The sequence below is a fragment of the Pavona decussata genome, unplaced genomic scaffold, assembly GCF_977016875.1.
Source record: "Pavona decussata unplaced genomic scaffold, jaPavDecu1.1 SCAFFOLD_59, whole genome shotgun sequence".
Lineage (NCBI taxonomy): Eukaryota > Metazoa > Cnidaria > Anthozoa > Scleractinia > Agariciidae > Pavona > Pavona decussata.
This window is the reverse complement of record NW_028145481.1, coordinates 464,652-489,679: the sequence shown is the minus strand read 5'-3', so window position 1 is coordinate 489,679 and position 25,028 is coordinate 464,652. Positions and strand designations below refer to the sequence as shown.

Below are 25,028 nucleotides of genomic sequence, written 5' to 3'. Positions count from 1 at the left end.
ATAGGGAAAGAAAGAGACTGCTCGCAGTCTATGATAATTCCAACTCGTTCAACTTGTTCAGTGTAGCTGCCCGGGGACCGAATTTGTAGGAACGGCGTTCAGGTTAACCCAGCTTTTGACGAAGGCAAAGCGTTTTAAGCACATTTTAGGAAACTCGTGTATCTAAAATATCTTTATTTAGTCTAAACTCTCTGTACAAATATTTGTTAATTATCCCTGTCTTCTTAATATCTGCATGCATCTTAAGCAGAGTAAGACCTGCACGCCAATTGGTTGATAATCAGCATTAACAGAGAACACTGCATAGTTTCATTGATTCAATACATTTTTTTGTAAAACCTAACTAACCTAAAAAAATAATTGTCTATTGTGTGAGGTTATAGTTTTCAAAAATAAAGCTTTTTTAGAGGTTTACGATCGAGTCGATCGATAATCATTGAAGTACAAAATCTCACTACAAAAATAATCCATTTTCACTCGAGCCAGCCTGTGAGCTGAACCTCTCTTACGCGCTCTGCTAGCAGAGTGGAATCAAAGGTACGTAATTATTATTTTAAACACTAATACTGATTACATGGACAAACAAAACAAAACAACTAATTGAAACGAAAGTGAGCACTACAGGTAAGTTGAGTCAATTCTTTTGTTTTGCTTGCTTGTTTGTTCTTTGACTGTCCAAAGTATAATACTCTTTGTACGTTTATCTTGTATTTTGGTTTTGCTTTGCTGGCGCACTCCTTTAATTTGCTCATAAATTAAGTGCACACACCTTACCAATCAAAGATAAATAGCTCTTTCTCCAAACGATACTCATTTTCCCGCTCTTGGCACAGGTTGCCTGCTTTACCGCAACGTGGCACATGTTGCACGCTTTCCCGCGCTTGATACTGGTTGCGCGCATTGCCGCGATTAGCAGCGGTCGACTTTTCACGCGTTTCCCACTGTTACGTCTTCCCGTGATTGTGATTGGCCACGTATACTTTACCAATAACATACAGTTGATTGTACTTAATTTTTCTTAAATATCAGAAACTATTCTAATAGTTTAAAACAAGGGAGATCTGGTCTTTTTCAAAATCGCCTTACTGAGGAGTATACATTACTTCTTGGCTACGAAAAGTCTGTGTTTGTCCCTTCAGCCCGTACCATCCACAGGCGCAGCTAACAGCTTTAAGTAGTTACGTCATCACTGCTTCCCAGAATGCACTGCCACCTCTTGTAACGTAAATCTTCCCTCATTGTTTTGAGCGGCGATTGTGAGCCTGCACGAACTGACTGAAGGCCAGCTGCAACACAAAGCAAATAACATCATGGATGAGTTATAAGCCCTTTCAACATCACAAAGCACTGACGAAAAAAACAAAAGGTTTTGTATATAACATGGCTTCGCTTGTAACCTTACATGGTTATTAATATAAATTTTAGGTTAAAAAATATTTCGATTTGAAGAATATATTGTCTAGCAGTATGCAGGATGTTTGTCACATGAACCTAGTTTAAAGGCCCATAGCTCCCACGAGTCTCCTGTAGCTCAGTGGTAGAGCATCCGAACTAGTAATCAGAAGGTCGTAGGTTCGACTCCTGATAGGAGCACTCGGATTTCCTTTTTCCGAGTATGCCTGTGTCACTCACTGAATAATACATCACTGTCGGCAATCAGTTTCTATTTCCAATGGATCGTGTGCAATTTTTTTTATGCCACAGAATGATTGTTTAGAGACAAAAATTATGACACAGGTATTCTAAAATGTGTACAGCCATCAATTCGTCAAGATAACATCTTTGTTAAAACGTTTGGAGGGCGAAAACAAGTTTTATTCTAGAATTCCTACACAAACCTCTTTTTCTGCCACAATTCCCTGATTACCAACTATGCCCCTTTCTGTCAATAGGTTTAATTACTTTATACTTTTACTGCCATTACCTCGAATGCTTGTCCTATTGACATCGTCACTTCATCTGACAAAGCCTTCACAAGCCAGGAAAAAAGAAAGATTATCAAATTAACATAAACGAGAATCAAGAATGTCACAGATATCCTTACAGAATTGCACTGAACTGTACCATATAGTACAGCGTTTAGTACCGTTAAGAACGTTAACCCCGCACTCATGGCACACCATTATGGTCAGCAGGGCTGTAGAGTGTGCAAACTACTGTATTCCTAAAAAGTAACTACAGTTGAAGGCGAGCCAAGGGTGGCCAACGAAGTCGGTGCCTAACCTGGTTTATATGGCATGAAGCAACTAGGAGCATTGCTACTCCCCCCTGGATGGGACGCTAGGCCATTGCAAGGTTACGCCCAGCAGTATGTCGCTGGTACCCATTTGTACACCTGGGTGAAGAGAGATCTGAACAATGTGGCTAGGGCAACAACTCAACGACCGATGCTTGGGCTACCGTACCACCACGCCTACAGAAAACACTACATAGGAGTTTACAAGGAACTTTTTCGTTCAAAGGTAAACGGGTTTGATTATATCGCAATCGACTCACGTTGGAATCCACCCTGAAAACATGGCAATAGTGCTTGTCTGTTTTGGCATCTTTTGCTATGTAAGCAAACACTCTTTTGTCCTCAGGGTCCTGTGTGATGTACGAGATATTTCTCATGTCATGATAGCTGACCATAATCTACGAAAAATCAATAATTATCATGAGAACCAGTAATCAAATAGACTATGGCACAGTTAAGCAATCAAAACATGCGAGCGAAAATTGCCTCCCGCGCGGAGACGCGACGCGCAGGGACAATTTTGCGCTCGCTCGCGTGTTTCACTTGCGTTACTGAGAAAAATAACAGTAGACCTGCGCCTTTAAAAAGCTCTATTTTCACTGAATCCTTTAACCTGCAGCTGCATTGTTTTTTTAGGGCTGGGAACATTGTTCTGTTGTTCGTTATTTTGTCCTCTCGACCAATCATTTAAGACGATGCGAACGGTGCAGGTCGCACCCAAAATAAGGGAGTACTGGTAAGCTGGTAATTATAACGGTAATGTGATGCTGTATAAACAAACCTTAGATCTGGCATCAATGAACTTGATTCCTTTTACGGACACAGACAAGATCACGGAAGGAATCTTCTGTAGCTTCGCTGTCGATAGCTGAAAACAATGGAGCAACACAGAAACATTCAGCATGCAAAGGTAATACGGAACATTCATTACGCAATAGGTCCTGCATTTACTACTCTACAATTAATACTTTCAATATTTACACTATTGTCCCCTCTTTGAGTCAATTATTTTTTTGTTACATTTACTTTAATTACTCAATGTACACCGACTATCTGTCTAATATTAAGGAGATCTAGAATTAAGTTTACGCAAATGGCAGAAATGACTACGTGACCATTTTTACCCTATATTTGCCGCTCGCTGTTTTCAGTTTCTCAGCAAACTTTAGCAGTTTTGCGCTATCATCAAAGGTCAGAATTGTTTGGCACTATTCTCATCTCTGTGCTAATTTTTTCAAGAAAACATAAACGCCAATCTCACGTTTGCTGTTTGCCGAAAAACACGATTCTTAATCTCTCATAAGTAAAAACACGGAAACATTTAGACAGGAAGTAGAAAGGAGCCGTCACTTTACCCTCATCTTTCGGGAAGCTTCAATGGTAGATTCAAGCCCTGTGATTGTCTTTACCGCATGTGATCCAAGATACTATCAAAGAAAAGACAAAACAAACAACAATTGTTTTATTCTGAATTCTAACTACTTGAGTTTTTCATATGCCTTCCGCAAAATCTTCTCATTATTGCAATATGACACCCTGCTATGACCACTTTCACTCTTGAAATGTTTGCTTTGTGACCTGGCCTTTGAGTGGAAATGAGGCTGGATTTGACCCTGTTTTGAAACAAACCTCATACATAAATAATATATATGAAAAAAACCTGCCATAGTTAGCATAAGAACAACATCAGTTTCCTATAAATACCAGTCAAGTTTGTATCAAAACAAAGTCGACTCCAGCCTCGCTCTCACTCAACGGCCAGGTCACTAAGCACACAGAACTAGAACTTTAACATGGTCAATACGCTTAGCTAAAAACACAGCTCAGACAGCTGTAAGCCACGATAAACAAAACAACTGTAAAATAGGATATTCTCTCCGCCTGGCTTATTTTAACATGCTTTAATTATTATTAATCAGAGCTTCCGTTTATACAATACTCACCAGAGTGGTATAATTGACGCTGCCTTTTATCAACACCGCCGATGCATGTTTCCACTTACTCAAACCTTTACCTTTTGGTTTTTTCTTGACTTCCTAGTAAAGAAAAAAATACCTTCAGATTATCAAAATTCCTCCACTAACTACCACTTCAAGTGGAACGAAGCCTCTCTTTCAGATCGAGGTTCACGCGATAAAATCACAATACTGCATCGAGGCTCACATAACAAGTTTTACTTTCCAGTCGGAGCTCACATTTCAAACCACGATTGCCATGTTAAACCTCCACTTCAAACCGAGGCTCACATATCAAGCCTCGATATCATACTTCAATTTCAATCCAAGGATCACTCGCATTTTAAGCCTCAATTTCAAACCGAAAATCGCATGCCATCGGTTGAGTCTCAATTCCACACCAAGGTTCACATGCTAAGTGATAACAATTCCAATAATATAAATGATAACCCAGGGGGTTCAAAAGCCGTTATACCTTCTTGGCACTTGCCATCATATGTTCCGCAGCTGCCATCAAGTCATCTGCAGTTTTTGATGCGGGTGTTGATACAGACGGACGTTGCTCATCCGGACAGTACATCTTGAGCTCAGCTAATTGTTCTTGCAACTGAGCACTGCTCTCATCAAGACTGGGGGTCTACAAGTAACAAAAACGAAAAGTGTTTAAAGGAACACCTGTCCAGAAAAGTGGCTATCATCTTTGTAATAGAGTCCTAAAGTGATGACGTCACAAAAGTTAAATTTCTGAAATTATGGGATTTGCCGAGAAAAAATGCTTCAAGCACTTACTTCCGGTTGTTCCTTCCTCTCTGGCTCTTTTACATCCTCCTTTAGAGAAGCAAGGATTCGCTTCCGGTGGCCGAGCAAGTTTACTTCCAGAACCTACCAATCCGGTGAGAAAACAGTGTTCTTACTGAGGACAAGACAAAATGTGCACTGGTACTTCAAATTTAACAGGTTAATGGATCTTTCAATGTGACAGCAACGAGAAAAGAATGCACAGGAGCTGTTGAGCACCCTTGACTGAACTGAAAATCTCACAAATTACTCCCGAGAATTGTTCTTGCTTGTACTGCGCTTAAAACCATTTTGCACCCGCAAAAAAATGCATCCCATTCAAGGTTTACAGCGGACAAACGCTTTCCTGTGTCTTTAGATTTGCAATTCGAACGTGAGTTCATACCGAACAAAAGATAATAAAGGTAAAGTCGCACTACGAGTCTCAGTGGCCCTTCTTAGCCCGGTGTCTGTAGCATGAAGCAACTTGGAGCATTGCTACTCTTCCCTGGATGGGATGCTAGTCCATCGCAGGGTTACCCCCAGCAGTATGTCGCCGATACCCATTTATACACCTGGGTAAAGAGAGATAATGTGGAGCAAAGTTTCTTGTCTCATGAAACAATACGATAATGCAGAGAACAACCTTGCCTCGAACCACCGACCGTCCGATCGAATGTGCTATGCATTGACCACCACACCACCGCGCATTCAAGAAAAACCGTGTTAAAAAACGTGTTACGTTCAAGAAATGCTAAAACTAGGTGACACAATCCATTCACGTTTTCAACACCGACCTTAACCTTTTGAGGATTTCATTTTGCTCCGCAAAAATCACGGCGAAAACTGCGCACGCGTCATACGTTCGACTGCTGTGAACGCTCTGTCTGGTAAAATTCTTTCGTTTAAAAAAGCACTCAAACAAGAAACAGTATAATAGAGAATCAACTAATTGTCTTGTTTGTATTTCAAACCACTTGCAATTGTAATAGAGCGGTTTTCAATTGAGTGTCGAAAGTCATTTCGCGTTTGCTTTGATTTTGCATTACTATGCTCTGTGATTGGGAATTGGAATCCAAACTAAAACCAATCGTGTTTTGGCCGCACGCGTTTTCCCGCGCTTGGCGCCGGTTTCATGTATTTGCTTCGAATTCTGATTGGCTCGTTGTGTTGTTTACATCTGCTGTGATTGGCCAGAGTAATTACTTTGGTTTTGGTTTTACGACAGTCAATTGGAAACCGCTCTAATGGCTCACAGCATTCAAGATCAAGTGTGGTAAAAACAAGACTTAGAGGAAAGTGCTCAAAAAAATCTTAAAATAGTAACTCACCGAAGTCAGTTCCAGCTCCCAGAGCATATGCACTCTGTCCATGGACGTGAAACCGTTATGTTGAAACACATCAAAGTATTCCGGAAGGCAAATCAGCTCTAACCAGTCTTCCAAGCTCTCGGGCTTGGTTATGGCCGGGTCACTCAGTCGGAGGCAGGGCGGTAAAGACTTCACAGCTTCCATTATTGTCCTGGAAAAATGTAACTGATTTAAGTACAAGTGCAGAAACACAATAAGAGTTATTGCTTGCAATTTCAGCGGCTATTTTAGAAATTCAACTCAAAATGGGCTAAAACATCATAAAATTATGCACAACTTTTCCTAACATGGTTAATTTTATCGTTAACTTGGAAACTTTGTTGTATACCGGCCTTACCTTCTGTGGGAAAAGTCTACAATTCCTAACTCCAATAGATCTTCATCTTCGATGACTCCATTCTATGACAAATGAAATGTACTCGTTAAATTAATTTGTACGTAAAAGCAAACGACTTCTTCATGTAAAAGATGCAGCCAAAATCATTGAAATAAAATAATAATAAAGGACAGGAAAACCTACCAAGAAATTGATGTCGTCAAACCCGTTAGCCATCATGGAGGACTCGTACTGAGCCAGATCCAGCGCTTTGAGCCAACTGGGGACCGTGTCTGCCTTACCTGTCACACAACATGCCGAGTCACGCTACTTTAGAAAACACTAGAGAGATTTAGAATTACAATAACGGCAAACAGCAGAAATAAGCACGTGATCATGTTTATCATTTATTTACTTCTCGCTGATTTTAGTTGCTCGGTAAATTTGAGTAGTTTTGCGTTAGCATCAAAGGCCAGAGTTAGTTTGCACTATTCTCATCTGTGTACTCGTTTTTTCAAGAAAACGTAAACGTGAATCTCACTTTTGCCGTTTGCCGTAAACGTGATTCTATATCTCTCTTATGTCACATTTCGTCAGTCGTCATCCTATTGCATGTAACTATAACACACTTAGTCTCCTACGCAGCCGTTATTAGGGTCGTCACGCTACGCTTCTCTCCACTAACACAGAGTGTCGTGACGACGCTTATAACGCGGGTTGCAAAAGAGACTATAACATACTAGGTCACGAAATTATTGGCGATTATGTCACGCTAGAACATCTGTGACGGTATTTACGGCGGATTTCACATGCAATGTAATGGTGGTACAGGTGCGTTAACACAACAAGTCAGTATAAAATAATAGGAACAATTTACTTTTGAGGTAAGTGTAAGCGACTTTAGGTAACGCTATAAACTCTGTTACGTTACGTCACGCCATTTCAGCTGAAACAAGGTTGAGCAATTTCAGGTGATTCTTAAATTTATCAACTGTCACAATGCCAACTTACTATTCGCGTTTTTGTGAAAACAAACCTGCATGAGCAATTTGTTCCTCCAATGTCTGAGGCAATTCAATCTGACCAATGGACGACAGAAAAGCTTCAATCTGTAGACAGAAAACAAGCCAATAAATTTATTTATTTAAATATTTATTTATTTATTTATTTATTTAGAAGTACGAAAGACGAATTCATTATCATGAGAAAACATTGTACGTGAAAAATCCAGACCAAAACGTAAGTCCTCGTCACATTTTGATGAAACCGTCCCCCTCCCCCCCAACTCTCCCTTAATAATATCAGAGTTTTCAATTAGAGCAGATAGTTGACAAACTTCAGCGTCCATGTCGAGCTGATTCCATTAAATTTGCCGCCTATCTTCTTTGAAGCTGATACTATTCTTGTAGGAATTTGACAAAGGGGGCCACTTACTGCGTAGGAGTCGTTTCATCACCAAGCGAAAGCGAGAAACGAATGAAAGCTCCCGGAGACAAGGCACAAAAAAATCGAGCCAATTTGCTCCCTTTTGCGCTCCATGCCTTCACCTCGCGCGATCCACGAAGGAAAGCGCGACCACCACGCAGGCTACTTATTTCACAAATATTTGGTTTTATCAATCTCGAGTTGATAAGGTAATTTGGCCACCGTAAAGAGATTCGAGGGCTGAGGTTTCGAGCGTTAGCCCTTCTTCACTCTAACGCTTGAAACGTCAACACTGGAATCTCTTTACACTGGCCAAATTACGTTATCAACTCAGTTGATAAAACACCAAATATTCGTTTCCACTACCCACCGACGCAACACTACATTTTCTTTTAGAAGCCAACCCTCTTATACATACTTATTTCACAGCCTTAATCATCTACTCTAAAGCATCTAGAAAAACCCTGAGATTTTGCTAATTATAAATGATACCTTTTCCCATTCCTCTCTCTCGTCCATGGGACTATCCGTTGACAGAGTGCTTAACCTGTAAGATTCAGGTCTTGTCGTGGACTCATCTCGCGTCACAGCGCTTCCACTCTCCGAAGCTTCACTCACCTCGCCGTTTTCCGTCTTGTCACGTCGTTTGAACAAAACGTTTTCGTAAATCAATGGCGATGGTTGCACATCGCTCTCTGTCTCTGCTCCATCGGGCTCTTCTCGTTCATTCTGTGGTGCATCTTCATAGTTGAAGATGTTCTCTCGAGAAGAGAATGGTGAAAACCTCTTGTGCAACGCGGCAAAATCACTTTTCCTCGGGCTGTCCTTCTTGGGAGTAGCATCCGCAGGCTCCACAACGGGGGGAAAACTAAAAGGATCTTGATCAGCTTGTTCCAGTTCGATAGTTCTTTTGGTTTCAACGGGCACGGCATCGAACTCTTCGTCATACAAGCTGTCACTTCGTGGAAGTATCTTTGGCTTGGTGGCGTTAGGCAAATTTCGCCTTGGTTTCGGAATCGGCGCTTCGCGCTTCTCGTCAGCAGGCTTTTGATCTTTGACATCTTCAGGCGCCTCGGGAATAACCGACATGTCTGACGCCGACTGGAACGATCGAAACGCTTCCAAGAGAGTGGCCTCTGCTGTCCTAGGCGAGGGTGGAGAGAATGGTGGTGTCATCACTGGTTCTACAAAACTAGATCCCTCGCCAGAAGCAGTGCTTTGTCCCTTTGTTGTTTCACCGGGTCCAACCGCCGCTGATGATAGGGTGCAGTATTCACCACCGTATCGCTCCATACTCATCTGCTTGACTCTATCCCAGTCTACTGTATTCGCATTCTTACAAGGGCCTTCAAGGCGCACCTGCTCATAAGGGTCTGCTTTGGACGATTTCAAAGATGACCCAGGTGATGCAGGCTTTCCAGGTGACGCAGGTTCCCTTCTCATACTAGGATGCCATTCAGAGTATTCGTTTTGCCTCCTTGGTGGAAGCTGTGGTGGCGGTGATTCTTTTTCAATCCATTGTACTTCGTTAGTGCTCGCTGGCTGTGATTGTACCTCAATGTCTGGCCGAGGAGGAAGAGGAGGAACCTACAAAAAGCAAGAAGAGTACAATGTTTTATAAGTGTTGTTGTACCTTCCTCATCCCCAGGAGCCAATGCTTTTCGTGAGAAGTTGAACAGGAATCTGTAAAACTTTTTTGCGCCCATCAGATGGTAAAATGGGTCAAAAGCCACTTTTCTGAATTGTCCACATGAAGAGTTCTTGAAAATGACAAAGCTAAAATTATGAGCACGACCATTACCATCTAACATACAAGAATTTCAAACGATACAAACAAAAAAAGAGATGTTCAAGTACCCATTACAAAATAACACAGACAGTTAAAAAGTGGCACAGCCAAAGTACAAACTGTTCAACTTTCTTCACTGGAATAGAAAAGTGTAAAATGAAACGGTCTAGCCAAAACACAAACAGACTAACAACTCATATCGAAGTGGAACACGAGTCAAAGAGCGAACAGCTCACCCTTCATTTGCAATGTGGTACTAGTTCTCGATGTTCAAACTTGTGACACACTATTATCGCGAATGGTCAAGTGTCATGAAATGGGTTAGTGATGCATGAAATGGCTTAGCGCAGGGTAGAATGGTTTACCGTTTGTGCTAGTTTGTAATGGGTACACTACTTGAACCATCTCTTTTTGCTCTGTATCGTTTAAAATTCGTCTTTTGGTGGTAACGGCCGCCCATAAGAAAAATTATAAAACTTATTACTGTTTTCAGCGTTTTGAACAAGTCTACTTCATAACAGTAGTGGGTCATTAGCGGCTGCTCACCGGGTTCACATGCCGCGGTGGAGGAGCAATCTCGTACACAGGGGGTGATTGAATGGGAGGCACCTCATACAAGGGTGTTGACACTGGAATGTTCCTTGACCCAGATCCTGTCTGGGACCCTGTAGTTTGAGGACCGGTCACACTAAGCATCTCGTACTCTCCACGATAGTTCCTCAACTGTTCTTGAATCTCCGCTGGGGCTGACAGGACTTCGTAGCCAACATCTGGAGGGCCCATAGGTACATAACCTGGCAGGAGGGCCAAGGGCTGAAGCTCAGGTGCTGTGCTATCTGTTTCAGATCCTGGCTTGCGTAGCTGTACAAATTCATAACCTTCAGCATCCTCTAGTGGACACACTTCTGCTTGTGGCCGCATAGCAGTCACCATGGAATGACGCTCTTGATTGCTGCTTGGCTGATCCTGTGGATGAGTGGGGAAATAAGTGAACAAAGTTTAAATGGGGTGCAGGGAGGGTGCAGTAGTGACAGTACTTGCCTCCCAAAAATGTGACCAGGGTTCGATTCCCACATGTGGGTTGAGTTTGTTGTTGGTTCTTATCCTTGCTCCGAGAGGTTTTTCTCCGGGTACTCCGGTTTTCTCCTCTCCTCAAAAACCAACTTTTACAAATTCGATCTGGGTTGTTATCAAGCACTTTATCATGAGCCTCTGGCTCGGGAGATTGTACAAGCACTCCTCGTGTTATTGACATTAAATAAATTACTTTACCTTACTTAATAAATAAGAACTACACAAAGCTCTATGCCTTATAATACCATACTGGACGACAACAAAAAAGCAGGCAGATAGAGCCACACCTCAGAAAAATTTATTTTTTTGTAGAAAATGAATAAAACGAGACCGAAGATGGTTATCATTGTATTAAAACCAAGTTTTGTTTTCTTACAGCGAGAAAAGTTTTACAATATTTCGGCTCTGTTACACAATCACAGTCACAATCACAATTTTAACTCATTCAAATCTGTTGCCGCCATTTGGGAGAAGGGTCTATTCAATTTCTAAATGAAAGGATGGGAAACACTTTACCTGTGGTACTTGACTTGGTGGAGGGACAACATCATATGAAGGTCTTTCAAGCGTAGCTTTCCGTGCTGGAAAAGCAACAAGGTCATAATCGGAGCCTCGCCTTTGCTGACGATTTTCTTGCTGGGGAGTTGAAATACTGGTATTTTCATACACATCAGAAGACTGGCCCATTGATAATCTAGAGGGAAGGGGTGGACAGGGTATGCCATCAGACTCTTGGCCATTACCCCTCCCTCTCTGGGACATTGGTGGTGGAACTTCATAGACACTCTGTTGTGACACTGCTCTTGGTTTAGGTTGAACAAAGTCATAAGTCTCACTGTTCTGTCTTTGGGGTTTTGAACGTTGAACATTTGTTTGCTCACCTACCAAGAAATAGGTAGGATTGTCTTCACTGGCCATTCCTTAAAAAGGAGAAAGACACAAGTGTTGAATTATAATAATTTAATGGTTCTTCCTTTGGTCTATTCAAATAAAAGGGAAATGTTTATGCTAAGCAGATTATGCTGTACAAGGCGATTGTAACTGTTGAGTCTGAATGAAATCTCCCCCTACATGTAAAGTGTGACCACTCAAATGAAAGCTACTGAGCAGTACTTTCCTGTAGTGCTGTTTATTATGCTGTACAAGGTGGTTCTAACATTTGATTCTGTGGATGAAATCCTAAAGTGTGACCATTCAAATGAAAGCTACTAAGGAGTACTTTCCTGTGGTGCTGTTTGTTACACTGCACAAGGTGTTTCTAATTTCTAAGTCTGTGGCTAAATTCCTAAAGTGTGATCATTTAAATGATTAAGCTACTGAACAATGTTTCCCTGTGATAAAATCTGTTTTTTCAATAATTAATGCTAATTTGAGATTTTTAGTTGCATCACACCTGAACACCCTCGTGAGTGAATACCTGACATAGGCATTGGTTCATTATCTTCTACACTCGCAGTCGGAAATCCAAGACGAGAATAATCATCAAATGCCGTCTGAGAAGGAGTAGCATTTCTAACAGGCACAAAACTCTCCCCGTTTTGTGTACTGTCAGGGCGCAGTGGGCACACTGGCTTGGCAGAAGCCTCCTGCGCTGGCGCACTTTCTTCTACACTTGCAGTTGGAAATCCAAGCCGAGAGTAATCATCAAATGCAGTCTGCGAAGGAGTGGGATTTCTAATGGGCATAAGACTCTCCCCTTCCTGTCTGACCTCAGCGTATGTGCTGTCAGGACGCAGTGGACACACTGTTTTGACTGCAGCCTCATGCGCAGGTGACCCAAGGAGGGCATATCCCTCGTGGATATTTTGTGGAGTAAGAGCAGGTGGTGTCCCCGTGATAGGCTCCTCAGCTGGCCCTAAGAGCACATAGCCTTTGCTGGACTGTGATAGCTCTACTGTGTTGGGAGACCTCGCCTCTACCTCATCATATGTTGTCCAGTCTACAGGGGACATTGTTTCTAAATAAATTAAAGATTAATGTTAATCCCTTAAGTCTTACTGATGGTGTCTCCTCTGGCCACTGTACAATGTTTTGCGTCTCTTGGAACAGTAACTACTAATTCAATGGTACATCCATCATTGTCAGTGCGACGGTTATGAAAACAAGCGTTGAATTTTATACATGTAGCATGCAAGCCACAATGCATATGTTACATTACCTAACGTTACAGAATATACACCATTTATCACTATGTAGGAAAACGAGACCTTAGTAAAGGCTACTGAAACCCAAAATGGAAATTTGGGGTAACCATGGATTTTTCAGAGATAAGTAAGCTTTAATTTGGGGGAAAAAATGCCAAACATTGTTATGTAGTTTAAAGCTTTTAGAGTTGTTACAGACAAACAAACAAAACAAAAAACAATCATTAATAACATCCACAACCACAACTGCCAGCTCACCTCTTGGAGGAGGGACAATATCATAGCTGGCTTGATTCTGGAAAGAAAAATAATTCAATGTTGTTGCAACTTTGAGTACAAATAAAGCCAAGTTAGCAAGTGGATAAACAAATTTTAACCACTCAATAGGCTTATCATTAGGTAAGATGATATCTCAACTTTTTTAAATACCAATGATAATGCTTTTTTGTGGTTACTCACTCACCAAGGATTGTCTTGATCGTGGAGGTGGGACTGCGTCATATGTTCCAGACCTTCGAAGAAAACCAGGATCCGTATCTGATGTAACAAAATATAGGGATTATAACACTCCCAAACCAGGGTGGGGTGGAGTGGGGGCAGGGGGAAATCCCATATTTAAATGACAGAGTGCTTGTTGCAAACTTGTAGGGGTTCAAATTCGTGGTTTGGTACCACTTCGGGTGGTAAGTTAAAAACAAACATAGATATGAACATACATACATACACAAACTCTATTTTCACTCGAATTGGAGAGTAGTTGAAAGCTTATGTCTTCCATGAGAATTAAAAAGAAATACATAATATACAAAACCAGCAAATAACATCAAGAGAAAGGTATCTTCTTTGTCAGAATTTGGAATTCTTAGGTTAAAAGTGAAATAGGGCCACACAAAAAAATATGTCCGTTTTTATCAGACTAGAGACGTTTAAGGACGGTGCCTACTAATAGCGAAGTATTTTGTCGTGGTTTATCACTATGCGGGAAAAGTAGATCTTAGCAAGGGTTATTGAAATCCAAAAAGAAAATTGGGGGTAACCACACATTTTTTAGACATAACTGAGCAACAATTATTCTAAAAAGCAGCAAAATACAAAGCAATGTATGGCGCTTTTTTTCCAAATTGAAGCTTTATTATCTCTGAAAAATGCGTGGTTACCCCCAATTTTCTTTTTGGATACCAACATCACTTGCTAAGTTCTGCTTTCTCCGCACAGCTTTTAAAGTGCGCAAAAATATCCCTGTATTAGTAGGCACCACCCATAGGAAACCCGGGTATCTCAAGATGCGCCGAACGTATGCGCAGTAACAATTTATAGTAGGTACCGTCCTTAATTCCGTGTATTAGGGCAGTTAAAATACATTTATTTGGCACTGAGCTTAGTCATCTCCAAATATGAACACAACTGTGTATACCAGCCAGAAAGTAAATGGAATGAAGGGATGTTACTGAGTGCTGGGATGAGATGATGGTGATTAAAGCTACACAAACCTTTGTGATAAGGAAGTGGGTGGGGTATATCCTCGTAACTCTGCTTCCTTTGGAATACTGCTGAGATGGGACGACCAGGATAACCCTAAAAAATTATATTTAAAAGAATAAAAAAGGTAGCCACAAAGTTACATACATGTACATGTACATACAGTACATGTAATGACTTTAATTTGATTAGTAGGTTGAAAAAACATAGCCAGGACAAATGTGGACCTACATGTACTATGTACAACAAAAACTACTATATAATACAGAAGAAAAGTAACAAGAACAAAACAATTCACACAATCCTCTATTAAATTATTCAGATTCACTGGTGTTTTTACATGTGGCCTTGAATTCCTCAAAGAAACGTCGTTCCAATGTTTTATCTGCTGGTTTGTGCTTCATTTTGTGATAAAAATGGAAATGTTGCCCATAATCATAGGCTCTTTTAGCAAATTAAATGAAGCGCAATCTGACCTAAACCAACAAAAAGTGATCGTGATCTCAAATGTCATTTAGGTTGGTTATGCTCCCAAGGGGGGGTACTTGGGGGGGGGGGGGGGGTCTGACGGAGCCTTATATTTTGCACCCAAAAAAATACATGGACCTTATGTTGTGCACCCAAAAAAATACAAGACTGGAAATTTTAGACCCAAAAAATACATGACTTTTATACCCTAAAAGTGCAATCTTAAGAACAGTATACATACTGCCTTTCTGCCTTTCTGATCTTGTGGGAACTTTGGCTTGAATTACGTAAGAACTATTAGCGTGGCAGAAATTCGAACCCAAAAAAATACGCGCAGATTTTTCAGACCCAAAAAAATACACGGTTAAATCTTCAACCGAAAAAAATACAGTAGTTGAAAAATCTAGACCCAAAAAAATATGTTGGACCCCCCCCCCCCCCGTCACGTTTATACCCGAGTATCCCCCCTCGGGTTATGCTCTCATCCCTTCGATTAAAAATACATGGAATAAAATTATAATAAAAAAAACAAAATCTTTGGATTTATTCAAAAAAATTCTGATATGTGGCTTACATGGACTGAGCTTGATGTAGGAATTCCTGACATATACTTTCTTGCAGGCTGGAACTCTAAGACAAGATTTCAGAGTAACATAATAATTATTCACGATACATGAATGAATGCAGGTATCACCTATAGTATGCTGATCTACAGCCTCACCCTGAGAAACAAACAGTCCACAGAAATATGTGGCTCTCAGCTTTGTAGCTTATAATAGAAGCCAGTGATACTCTTAACTCTAGAATCTGTACAACTTGTCAATGACAGTAATTGACAAACATGTTATAAATGCATACATGTACAGGTAGGCATGGATTTGCATAAATCCAAATCAAATCATACACATTTAAAAACATTTGCATCAAAAAGAAAGGGATTGGAAGGCTACTCAGAAAAACAGAGGAGCAGCGGGGATGGTGCAGCGGTGAGAGCACTTGCCTCCCACAAAAGTGCCTGGGTTTGATTCCAAGTGTTGGCACCATATGTGAGTTGAGTTTGCTGTTAGTTCTTTACCAGCTTGAGGATTTTTTTCCAGGTTTTCTGGCTTCCTTCCTCCACAAAAAACCAACATTCCCACATTCCTTATTCAACCTGGAGACAGTGGATGGAAGAGCCACTCTGTGGAAGCCACTGAAATTGCCATAAGGTAACCTACTGTACATCCTGTCTTGACACTAACTGAGCTCTTTCTTTTTTTTCTTTTTTTTTCTGGTTGTCATGCGAGGGATGAATTTTCACTGTGAACTTCACTCACCAGTAAACTGCCGTTTTAAGCTAGACGTAGGTTCTTTGAGGCTGGAAGCTAGTTAGTAGTAATTCAAATAATTAAGCATTAGTTATTAGAAAAATCAAATGCCATTTTAATCATGATTTTACTCCTAAAAATAGTATGTTACATAAAGTTAATTACTTGTTAGTTACAATTTTTTGTCTTATAAGTATAGTAGTTGTTCTTACATATACATTAAAAACACTTTGGCATTAAAATTGTACATTCCCCTTAAAGTGCACATTTAACTTAAAAGGCTACCCGCTAAATATTATTGAGCCTTATCTGGTCAGATGTTTTTTAAATTAAAATGGGTTAGTATAACAGACACATTAAGATTTATCATGCATTAATTACTGTGATTCTAAATGACACTAATATTAATTTTTTAAGAACCTACTTTTGTCAAGGTCATCCTGAATAAGTCTTCATTATATTTATTGTAAGGTTCTCATCTAACAGGGCTGAGTTGCTCGAAGCATGGTTAGCGCTAACCATTGGTTAAGAGGTATTAAAACCCATAGGTTGTTATGGTATTTAACCCGGGTTAGCGCTAACCATGCTTCGAGCAACTAGGCAAGGTGTCTAAAATGACAAATTTTAGCCTGGAGGTTCTTAATCCACTTGTTCTTCTATGTGGGTGTTTACTGTATAACGATAGTATTTCAAACTTGGTAAACTGACTAATATTATTTTAATATGATCTTTCTTGTGATGGACTCCAATTTCTGATTAAATGAAAATGTAAAAAAATCATTCCCAGTCTCCATATTTTGAACTCCAGAAACGGCATTGAATGTACAACATAGAACCAAGTTCTAGTTGTTGCGACAAAGTCTGTGGTAGACACAACTGGTACAAAAACCAACTGACAGGAAGTGTCTATAATTTGCAGGGAAAGTTACACACTCCCAAAATTACATGTACAGTATGTACCACTTTTGCCACATTTCTGTCGCAAAAATGTAGCTGGGACAATGCTACCCTCAACAACATTATCTGGCAAATTTGTTTCTGCATTTCTTAAACTAATGTAAACCCACCAAAGATGAGATCCTTGATCTCTCTTGCCTTGGCTGAGGGGTGTGAGGCTAAGAGGTCCAACACTGTTTTGTTGTTATTATCCACCACTGTAACATCAATTCCTGAAAAGGTAAAATTTGGAACTTAGCACTCATTGATCAAACTATAAACAATGTTGAAATTAAACTTAACTCACCACACTGTAAGAGAAGATTGACAACATCTGCTTTGCCAAATAAGGCAGCCTCATGAAGAGCTGTCCCACTGGTGCACTATGGCAAAAATTATGCAAAAAAAAATTGATAATTACTATGAATCATAACCAACTCTACAACAACACCTTGAACTTAAAGTGCCCCTAGGACGAAAATTTCATTTTCCATCTTTTTGCATTTTCGTGTAGAATACTCATGTTACCAAATTTCAATCCTTGAAATTCCACATGGCTAATTTTCATATGGATTCTACTTCATAAACTGTATTCTGCTGTTATTTAGTTTGCAACAGCAGAATACAGTTTATGAAGTAGAATCCATATGAAAATTAGCCATGTGGAATTTTTCGTGTTGAGCCAATGACGCCACTTCCTGTAATTTGAGCCTTAACTTCCGGAACAAGGCCAAGCAATGGCGGCCGTGAAATCTCGAATAAAAAGCTAAAAAAAAAATACTTCCAATTGCCGTCAAGGATTGAAATTTGGGTAACATGAGTGAGAAGGTCATATTCTACACGTAAATGCAAAAAGATGGAAAATGAAATTTTCATCCCAGGGGCACTTTGAGGCAAAATGTCTGGTGAAAATTTTCACTTATGCTGATAAATGGACTTACTGTTAAATTAACATCCATTCCACAGCTGAGAAAGTAAGACACAACGTTCATGTGACCGTTTTTGGCAGCAAGATGAAGTGGAGTGTGCGTTCTGACCACATTTACATCTTCTAGTAGATTAGGATGGTAGTTTAAGAGCTGTTTGACCTGAAATTAAAGGAAAATCAACTACAAAGAAAAACACGAGAGGGCCTCACACCAGATCAACCATTTACTAACAGCACAACCAAGAGGCTAGAAGCAAAGCTATTTCAATAGACCATTTCTGAGTTGCTTTGAACCTCATTATAAAAGCGAGGCTAAGTGCAAAGTTTTTGTTATGAAAATAAGTTTTCATTCATAATTATGCAAACAAAATTAATTTTCATATGAAAAGTTTTGCACTTAGCCACGCTTTCATAGTGAGGTTCACAGCAACTTGGAAATGGCCTATTGTACTTTAATTAGGAGTGTAACAATACACTGTACATCAAACTATCGATTTATCACAATAGTGAGGGTTCCAATAGCAATGCGTTGATCGCGATTTCAACTGTTGACAACTATCGCAATAGTTTTCTTAACTATCGATAGTTTCATTAGCCATCAGAGAATCTTCTGGGGTCCTTTCTCTGTGATTTAAAAATACATCCCTTGTTCTCATTTCATCAGTGTTTTTTGTTGCTGCGAAACCACGAGCACTAAAAGTTATGCAACTTTGCTTCCTTCGTTTGTGTGATAGTACATGTACCTTGTTCCAGGAGTTAGATTCACAATGCCATCCTAAGTTAAGATGTATCCTGAGTATTGTATAGTCTATTGTTGGATTAACAATGGCCTATTGTTTGATTAACAATAGTCTATTGTTGGATTAACAATAGACTATTGTTGGATTAGCAATAGTCTAATGTTGGATTAACAATAGACTATTGTTGGATTAGCAATAGTCTATTGTTGGATTAACAATAGCCTATTGCTGGATTAACAATAGCCTATTGCTGGATTAACAATAGACTATTGTTGGATTAACAATGGCCTATTGTTGGATTAACAATGGCCTATTGATAAGAAACAATTCCTAAGATACATCTTAACTTTAAAAGGCGGCAAGTAGTTGCTCTGCATAACAGCTCAAGATCTGACATTGAGTGAAGACAAATTACATTTATGTAACGATACCAGATTGTGACATTGTATTGTGACACTAACTTGCGTGATCTTGATATGTTAATTATAGTAGTGTAATCGTCACCTCCGATTACCCCACGTATATCGTGTGTTTATATAAGAGTACTTTATTGATTCATTGTAACTCTCAGAACACAGAAGCCTGCATTAAACTAGGAGTTGACTAGCACTCGCATCTCTCTCTCTCTATCGTTCCGACGTATCCCTGGTGAAAATCTTCTGAGGATCTTTAAAGATCCTCAAAGATCTTCATGAAGATCTTCGAGGATCCTTATGAAGATCTTTAAGGATCCTTAAACAATCTTGCAAAGATCTTTGAGGATCTTGAAGGATCCTTGCAAAGATCTTTGCAGGAATCTTTGCAAGGATCTTACAAAGATCCTTGCAAGATCCTTACCAATTCCTTGAGGATCTTTGCAGATAGTATAACAAGATCTTGCATATGCAGGATCTTTGAAGATCTTTGGAGGATCTTCAAAGATCCTATAAGGATCCTTTGAGGATCTTTATCTTTAAAGATCTTTGGCAGGTCTTTGAATATCTTTAAAGATCCTTGAAGATCCTGTGAGGTTTTTCACCAGGGATGACCATACAACGTTACAATTTATTTATTGCAATAGTATCAAAATGGTATCACTAAAATTGTAATAGTATTGTTAGTAATAGTATTTCAACAATCATGTCAATAGGCAAAATGACCTCAGTAGTCACCCCTGCTGTACTTACAGTTTCCATTCTGCCATACTGGGCTGCTAAATCAAGAGGTGATTCTTGTCGACTGTTACGTACATAAGGGTCAGCATGGTTCTGTAACAAATAAATGTGTCACTATTGATGCTCCTTTTGATTAATTAAACAGCCTTCAGACAGTAGTGTGACTGCCCCTTCTAGAAATGCCTGTTTTGTTCTTTTTCTTTGTTTTGGTCATCCACTAGACCTCCAGTCCCAGTCATGGCATGAGGCCGCTTATTAAGCCTTTATGGCTTTCTTGCTTTTTGTGGAGTTGACACCTACCTCAAGTGTTTATTGTTGACTGATAGTACTGTGATTGATCACTAATAAAATACTAAAACCCAGAGTAATTTATATATTTACAGCTGAAGAGTGGTTTCAGAATTAGGTCATGCACTGACATTTATTTTTCTCTTACCGTACCGGAAAACAGTTTACTGCAGACACATACCTCAAGTAGTACTGCCACAACAAGGCTGTGTCCAAACTGAGCAGCAGAATGCAAGGCTGTGTCCTCAGTGCCATTCTTTGTAGATACAAAAATTTACAACAATTAATCATTATAAATTATCAATAAATAAAAACTGCTATTAGACGTTTAGCTTTGAGGATAAAATAACAGGTTTTTGCTTTTATTGATTGCTTTAAATAAAGTCCATCAAATGATGCATGGTATAACTTGCCTGTTCATTGACATTCGCTCTCGATGGTCCAGTGTTTATAAGCACTTTAGCAACATCAGCATTCCCACTCCATGCAGCCAAATGAAGAGGATAGTTTCCTGGTAAAACATGCACAGAACACCTCATAAATTGTTCTTCACAAACAGTTGTTTAGACCAGGACCCCTCTGATTATCACCAGTAGGTAAGAGAGCCTTCTTGGTTTTCATGATGATCATCATCATCATTGTCGCTATCATCATCATCATCATCATTATTATTATTCATACTTCCTATGACCTACAATAGACCTTTGTCATGTGGGGCCATGCTAAGTCTCAGAAGAATAAAAGCTTTGTTTTTGGATGGCAAGCCTCGCCCAGATGAGAATTCAGTGCGAGGCTTGCCGCGCAAAAGGTTTTTATTCTCCTGAGACTAAACATCATTGGCTGCCCAGTGACAAAGGTCTATGGAGGCATGGACTGGTGTTTTCAAAAACAGTGTTGGTTAGCATTTTTTATTACACGTTTTGGATTGGATGTACATCAGAGCGTTACCATACGTTTCACCGGTACTTATTTATACACCCGAACGAACAGAAAATGTGGAGCAAAGTTTCTTGTCCGAAAAAACTTTATAATTGACAAGAAATTTGCCATGGCATATTGTACAATGCATCAGTCAGTTCTAGCATTTAAACCCCCCCCCCCCCCCATCCCAAACTAGGATTTTTTGAAAACAAACCGGCAAATGCCCTACGGCCAGGGCAAACGAGCCACTCAAATGCCCCACAGTACCTAACAAAAATAAGTTGATTTCCTTGTTTCTGGGCTCTCACTATCATTCCAGTGACCATTCATTCTGTGGATCTGCTCTCTCATTTTTGCCCTCCTTTGACATACAGATAGTCACGAATCTTTGTCTTTGCTAGTGAAGTCATCATTAAAAGGAAGTGCTAGTGCTATGACGTAAAATCACAAGGCCATCAAATGCCCCAGGGAAGGCTTATACCCGACCCCCGGGATTATGTGAAAAAATGCCCCACTAATGCCCAGGCGGAGGGGGGGGGGGGGGGCAATGGGCATTGCTGGAATTGACTGATGCACATACTGTATGATACACTAAGAAAAATTACCAAAATCCTAGAGTAACTTTGTGATTGACTAGCATCCTATCCAGGGTAAAATAGTAATGCTCCGAACTTCATCATGTTCAGAAAACAGGGATGCAATGGCCATAATTATGGGCTGTTTCCTGTCTGTCCTTGACTTTCTTGTCCTACAACCTGAAACAACTTTACTCACCATTATTATCTGGAATGTTGGTTGATGCATCATATTTCAAAAGAAGCTCTGCAGATGACCTGGAAGTAATTATAAACAAGAGTCATAGAAAATAAATGATGTGTAAATTAAGGTACAGTGGAAAAAATTCTTGATTATTAGAACCCTTGATTTTTCAAAACTCCCGATTCTTCAAACCAAAAGTTGTTTCCCTGGTATTTGCTTTGGTCAGATTTTTACCCCCGATTTTTCGAACCAAATTCAGTCAACCTAGGACGTTCAAAAAATTGGTATTCCACTAGTTGCTCCATAAATTACTTCCTAAAATCTGGCATAAAAAATCTTTTCTCCAAAAAGCTTGTTGAGAAAATGAAGGTAAAGATTTCTGCACAGCCCTACACATTAATTATAATGCACCATTGTCATTCTATCCCTCTTCAAAAAACATAAAGCATGAATAATTTAATTTCATTTCATTTCATTTCATTTAATATACTTACATTGCGCAAATTAACATATCACGTATCTGATCAAAAAGAGTTTGAGTCGCAAAATGTATACATAATTAATGTATGGGGGTGTGTGGAAATCTTGTCAAATGAACTACCTTGGACTATAACCTAGAGAAACACAACTTATCACCATGGCAAAAATTTTGATTTCACTTGACATGTCAGGGTGGTGTACTAATAAGCTTACATAAGTATCTTATAGGTTTACGTGCAAACTAAAAATTCTTCAATTCAAAATAAATGGCAAGGATTATGATACATGTACCCACCTGCACAACTTTATAGAATTCCCAGCCTCAATGAGGCGCAGACGGTCCACACTTCGATACACAAAAAGGGGCTAACTTTATCCAGTTTGTATCCACGTTAAATCCGTTTTTACACACAAGTGAGACTTCTGACACTACTGTAATTAATATTCACGCTCAATTCAATAATTTACGTAAACATACCTGTGACCATTTAGGGCTGCGTAATGAAGTGGAGTGTTCCCAAGCTCGTCTTGGTAATTAGGGTTTACAGTTCTGCTGATAAAACTGCAAAAAAAAAAGGGAATAGCGTGAAATAAAAGCAAAACAACAGCTCGTTCACGCATTTCCTGCTGCACGCTACGCACCTCTGAATTCCTGACTTTCTCGCCTTGTGGCCAAGAATCTTCTCTATGTGTGCAACATTTCCACTCTTTGCAGCCTGTATAAGATCTTGCTCTTTCCCCATGTTGCCCGGGTAAGTGAAAAAATGTCCAGCTTCATCCACAAATCAATAGCTATTTGTATGCAATATCTACAGTGGCCATTTTGTTTTGCGACCTCTCTGGTCTCGCACCAGTCTCTTTACGCTTGATCGCGGTCGCGCCTATTTCCGGCTGTTCAATTTCCCGTAGTGCTGATCAGGATTCAATCCGTATCTCAGGCCCGTAGCAGGGGGAGGGGCAGGGGAGGGAAGGGGGGGAGGGGGGGGGGCTTGAGCCCCCCCAGAATTTTTGGAAGTTACAAAACAGTTTGCCAAAATAATAAATAATTAAACAAAATTAATGTGCAGTAATCAGTCTTCAACTCTGACGCTGCAAATGCCTTTTCACAGCCCTTTAAAAATGTGTTTACTACCTTTCAGTTTCCTTCGCTAACAGTTTGTTTTTATATACAACAACAACGACAACAACAAAGGTACTCCTACCTTGTGAATCATAAATAAGAACCAAAATGGATCGAAATCAACCAATCTTAACCCCTAAAAGCTGTTAAAATAGACTACTTGTTTATTAAGGCAACCGCTCAATACAAATGTCCTTAGACCTCCTTAGTGTATAACAATTTAGTGTTCGCGCGTTGTCGAAAGACTCACAAATATGTCCTCTCAAGAGCCAGAGAAAAAATTCTCCCACAGTCGGATTCTAACTGCCCGGTTAAAGCCAAATTTTAAAAGAGAAAGAACATTTTGTCGTCGTTTGTATACGGTCCTCCTTCAAACGTGAAATTAGGAAACTTCACATGGTAGTCCACGTAAAAGAAACGGCCAAAAAAAATGTACCAAAAAGTGTGATGCAGGTGCAAAGTTATTGTTTTACTTACTAAATCTACTTTTTTTTCTTTTTTTTTTTTTATGTTCTGTTTTTTGGCGGGTGACGGGGGGGGGGGGGTAGTTTTGTTTAACCATTTTGCTGAGCCCCCTCAGTTGTTTTAGCCTTGCCTGTATCAAAATATATATATGGTTTTTTTATGCGGAATCTTAGAGTTGTAAAAGTTTAGTACTTCCCGGTTTGCATTTAATTTATGAATTTTATTGTGGTCACGTATGATTAAATTCCCAATGATTTTGAACTTGAGTTGCAGGCTGTTCGGAAACCTAAAACGCGACTACAAGCCGGAAGCCGGAATTTACACATCTACGTGAAGATCAAACCACCCTTAGTTTGTCAAAAAATGGGCCAAGAAATTGCCTCTCTCGCCAGTCCCGGTTTAGCTGAGAAGGATTTTAAGGTATTTATTATTATCAACTTATACCACATAATTAGAATTACAATCAAAGGCCAAAGCCAGGGTCTTATATGGCAAGGGGTCAGTGGTGCGAGAGATTACAAATCAAGATATGCTAGTTAAAAAGGTAAACAAAAATCACCTGAGTAGATACAAAAAGCCATCGAGGTATATTCAGTTGGCTGTGGTGTGTCTTATACACACAAGGAGGACGAAGAGAAGAAAGGGGAGTACTGAAATTGAATGCCAAAGTAGTTCTTGAGTTTGAATTTTTGTTTATAATTAGAAAGAGAGAGAGCGCGCGTCACGTAGCGAGAGAGAGACACTGTTCCAGATCAGCGGGCACAGAACCCGAAGGGAAAAAGAGTATTTTTCTTTCGCAAGAAAACAAGTCAAAAATTTTTGCCTCATAAGCCTGTTGTGTTGGTGAAATTTAAGGGCCAGACTGAAGCATTGACTCCTTACTTCAAAAGAAAAGAA

General features: G+C 39.8%; 1 protein-coding gene across 2 annotated transcripts; it reads right to left on the bottom strand.

Moving 5' to 3' along the window:
• Positions 1 to 154: 154 nt before the first annotated feature.
• LOC146479288 (uncharacterized) lies at positions 155 to 23,406 on the bottom strand. 2 transcript variants are annotated; one of them, XM_085110917.1, is made up of 30 exons: positions 23,189 to 23,406; positions 23,025 to 23,108; positions 22,082 to 22,140; positions 20,800 to 20,897; positions 20,568 to 20,642; positions 20,111 to 20,191; positions 18,218 to 18,364; positions 17,584 to 17,659; positions 17,408 to 17,509; positions 16,350 to 16,397; positions 15,608 to 15,663; positions 14,577 to 14,661; positions 13,550 to 13,623; positions 13,345 to 13,381; positions 12,360 to 12,899; positions 11,459 to 11,862; positions 10,415 to 10,834; positions 8,572 to 9,666; positions 7,691 to 7,763; positions 6,859 to 6,956; positions 6,676 to 6,737; positions 6,300 to 6,489; positions 4,981 to 5,073; positions 4,667 to 4,828; positions 4,180 to 4,272; positions 3,592 to 3,663; positions 3,018 to 3,104; positions 2,497 to 2,634; positions 1,925 to 1,969; positions 155 to 1,286 (listed from the first exon to the last, which is right to left on the bottom strand). In XM_085110917.1, exons 1-30 carry the CDS (start codon positions 23,287 to 23,289, stop codon positions 1,236 to 1,238), a joined length of 4,746 nt encoding a protein of 1,581 aa, XP_084967043.1. In that variant the 5' UTR covers positions 23,290 to 23,406; the 3' UTR covers positions 155 to 1,235. The 2 variants fall into 2 exon arrangements, with proteins under 2 accessions (XP_084967043.1, XP_084967044.1); XM_085110918.1 differs by lacking the exon at positions 16,350 to 16,397.
• Positions 23,407 to 25,028: the final 1,622 nt, after the last annotated feature.

Bases quoted from the DNA above. Each gene is read 5' to 3' on its own strand.
- LOC146479288 (XM_085110917.1), bottom strand. From the start codon at position 23,289: ATGGGGAAAGAGCAAGATCTTATACAGGCTGCAAAGAGTGGAAATGTT. The intron at 10,835-11,458 runs GTAAAGTGTTTC...ACTCATCCACAG, and splicing joins CACCAAGTCAAGTACCACAG to GATCAGCCAAGCAGCAATCA. The intron at 7,764-8,571 runs GTATCATTTATA...TTCTGTCTACAG, and splicing joins AGAGAGAGGAATGGGAAAAG to ATTGAAGCTTTTCTGTCGTC.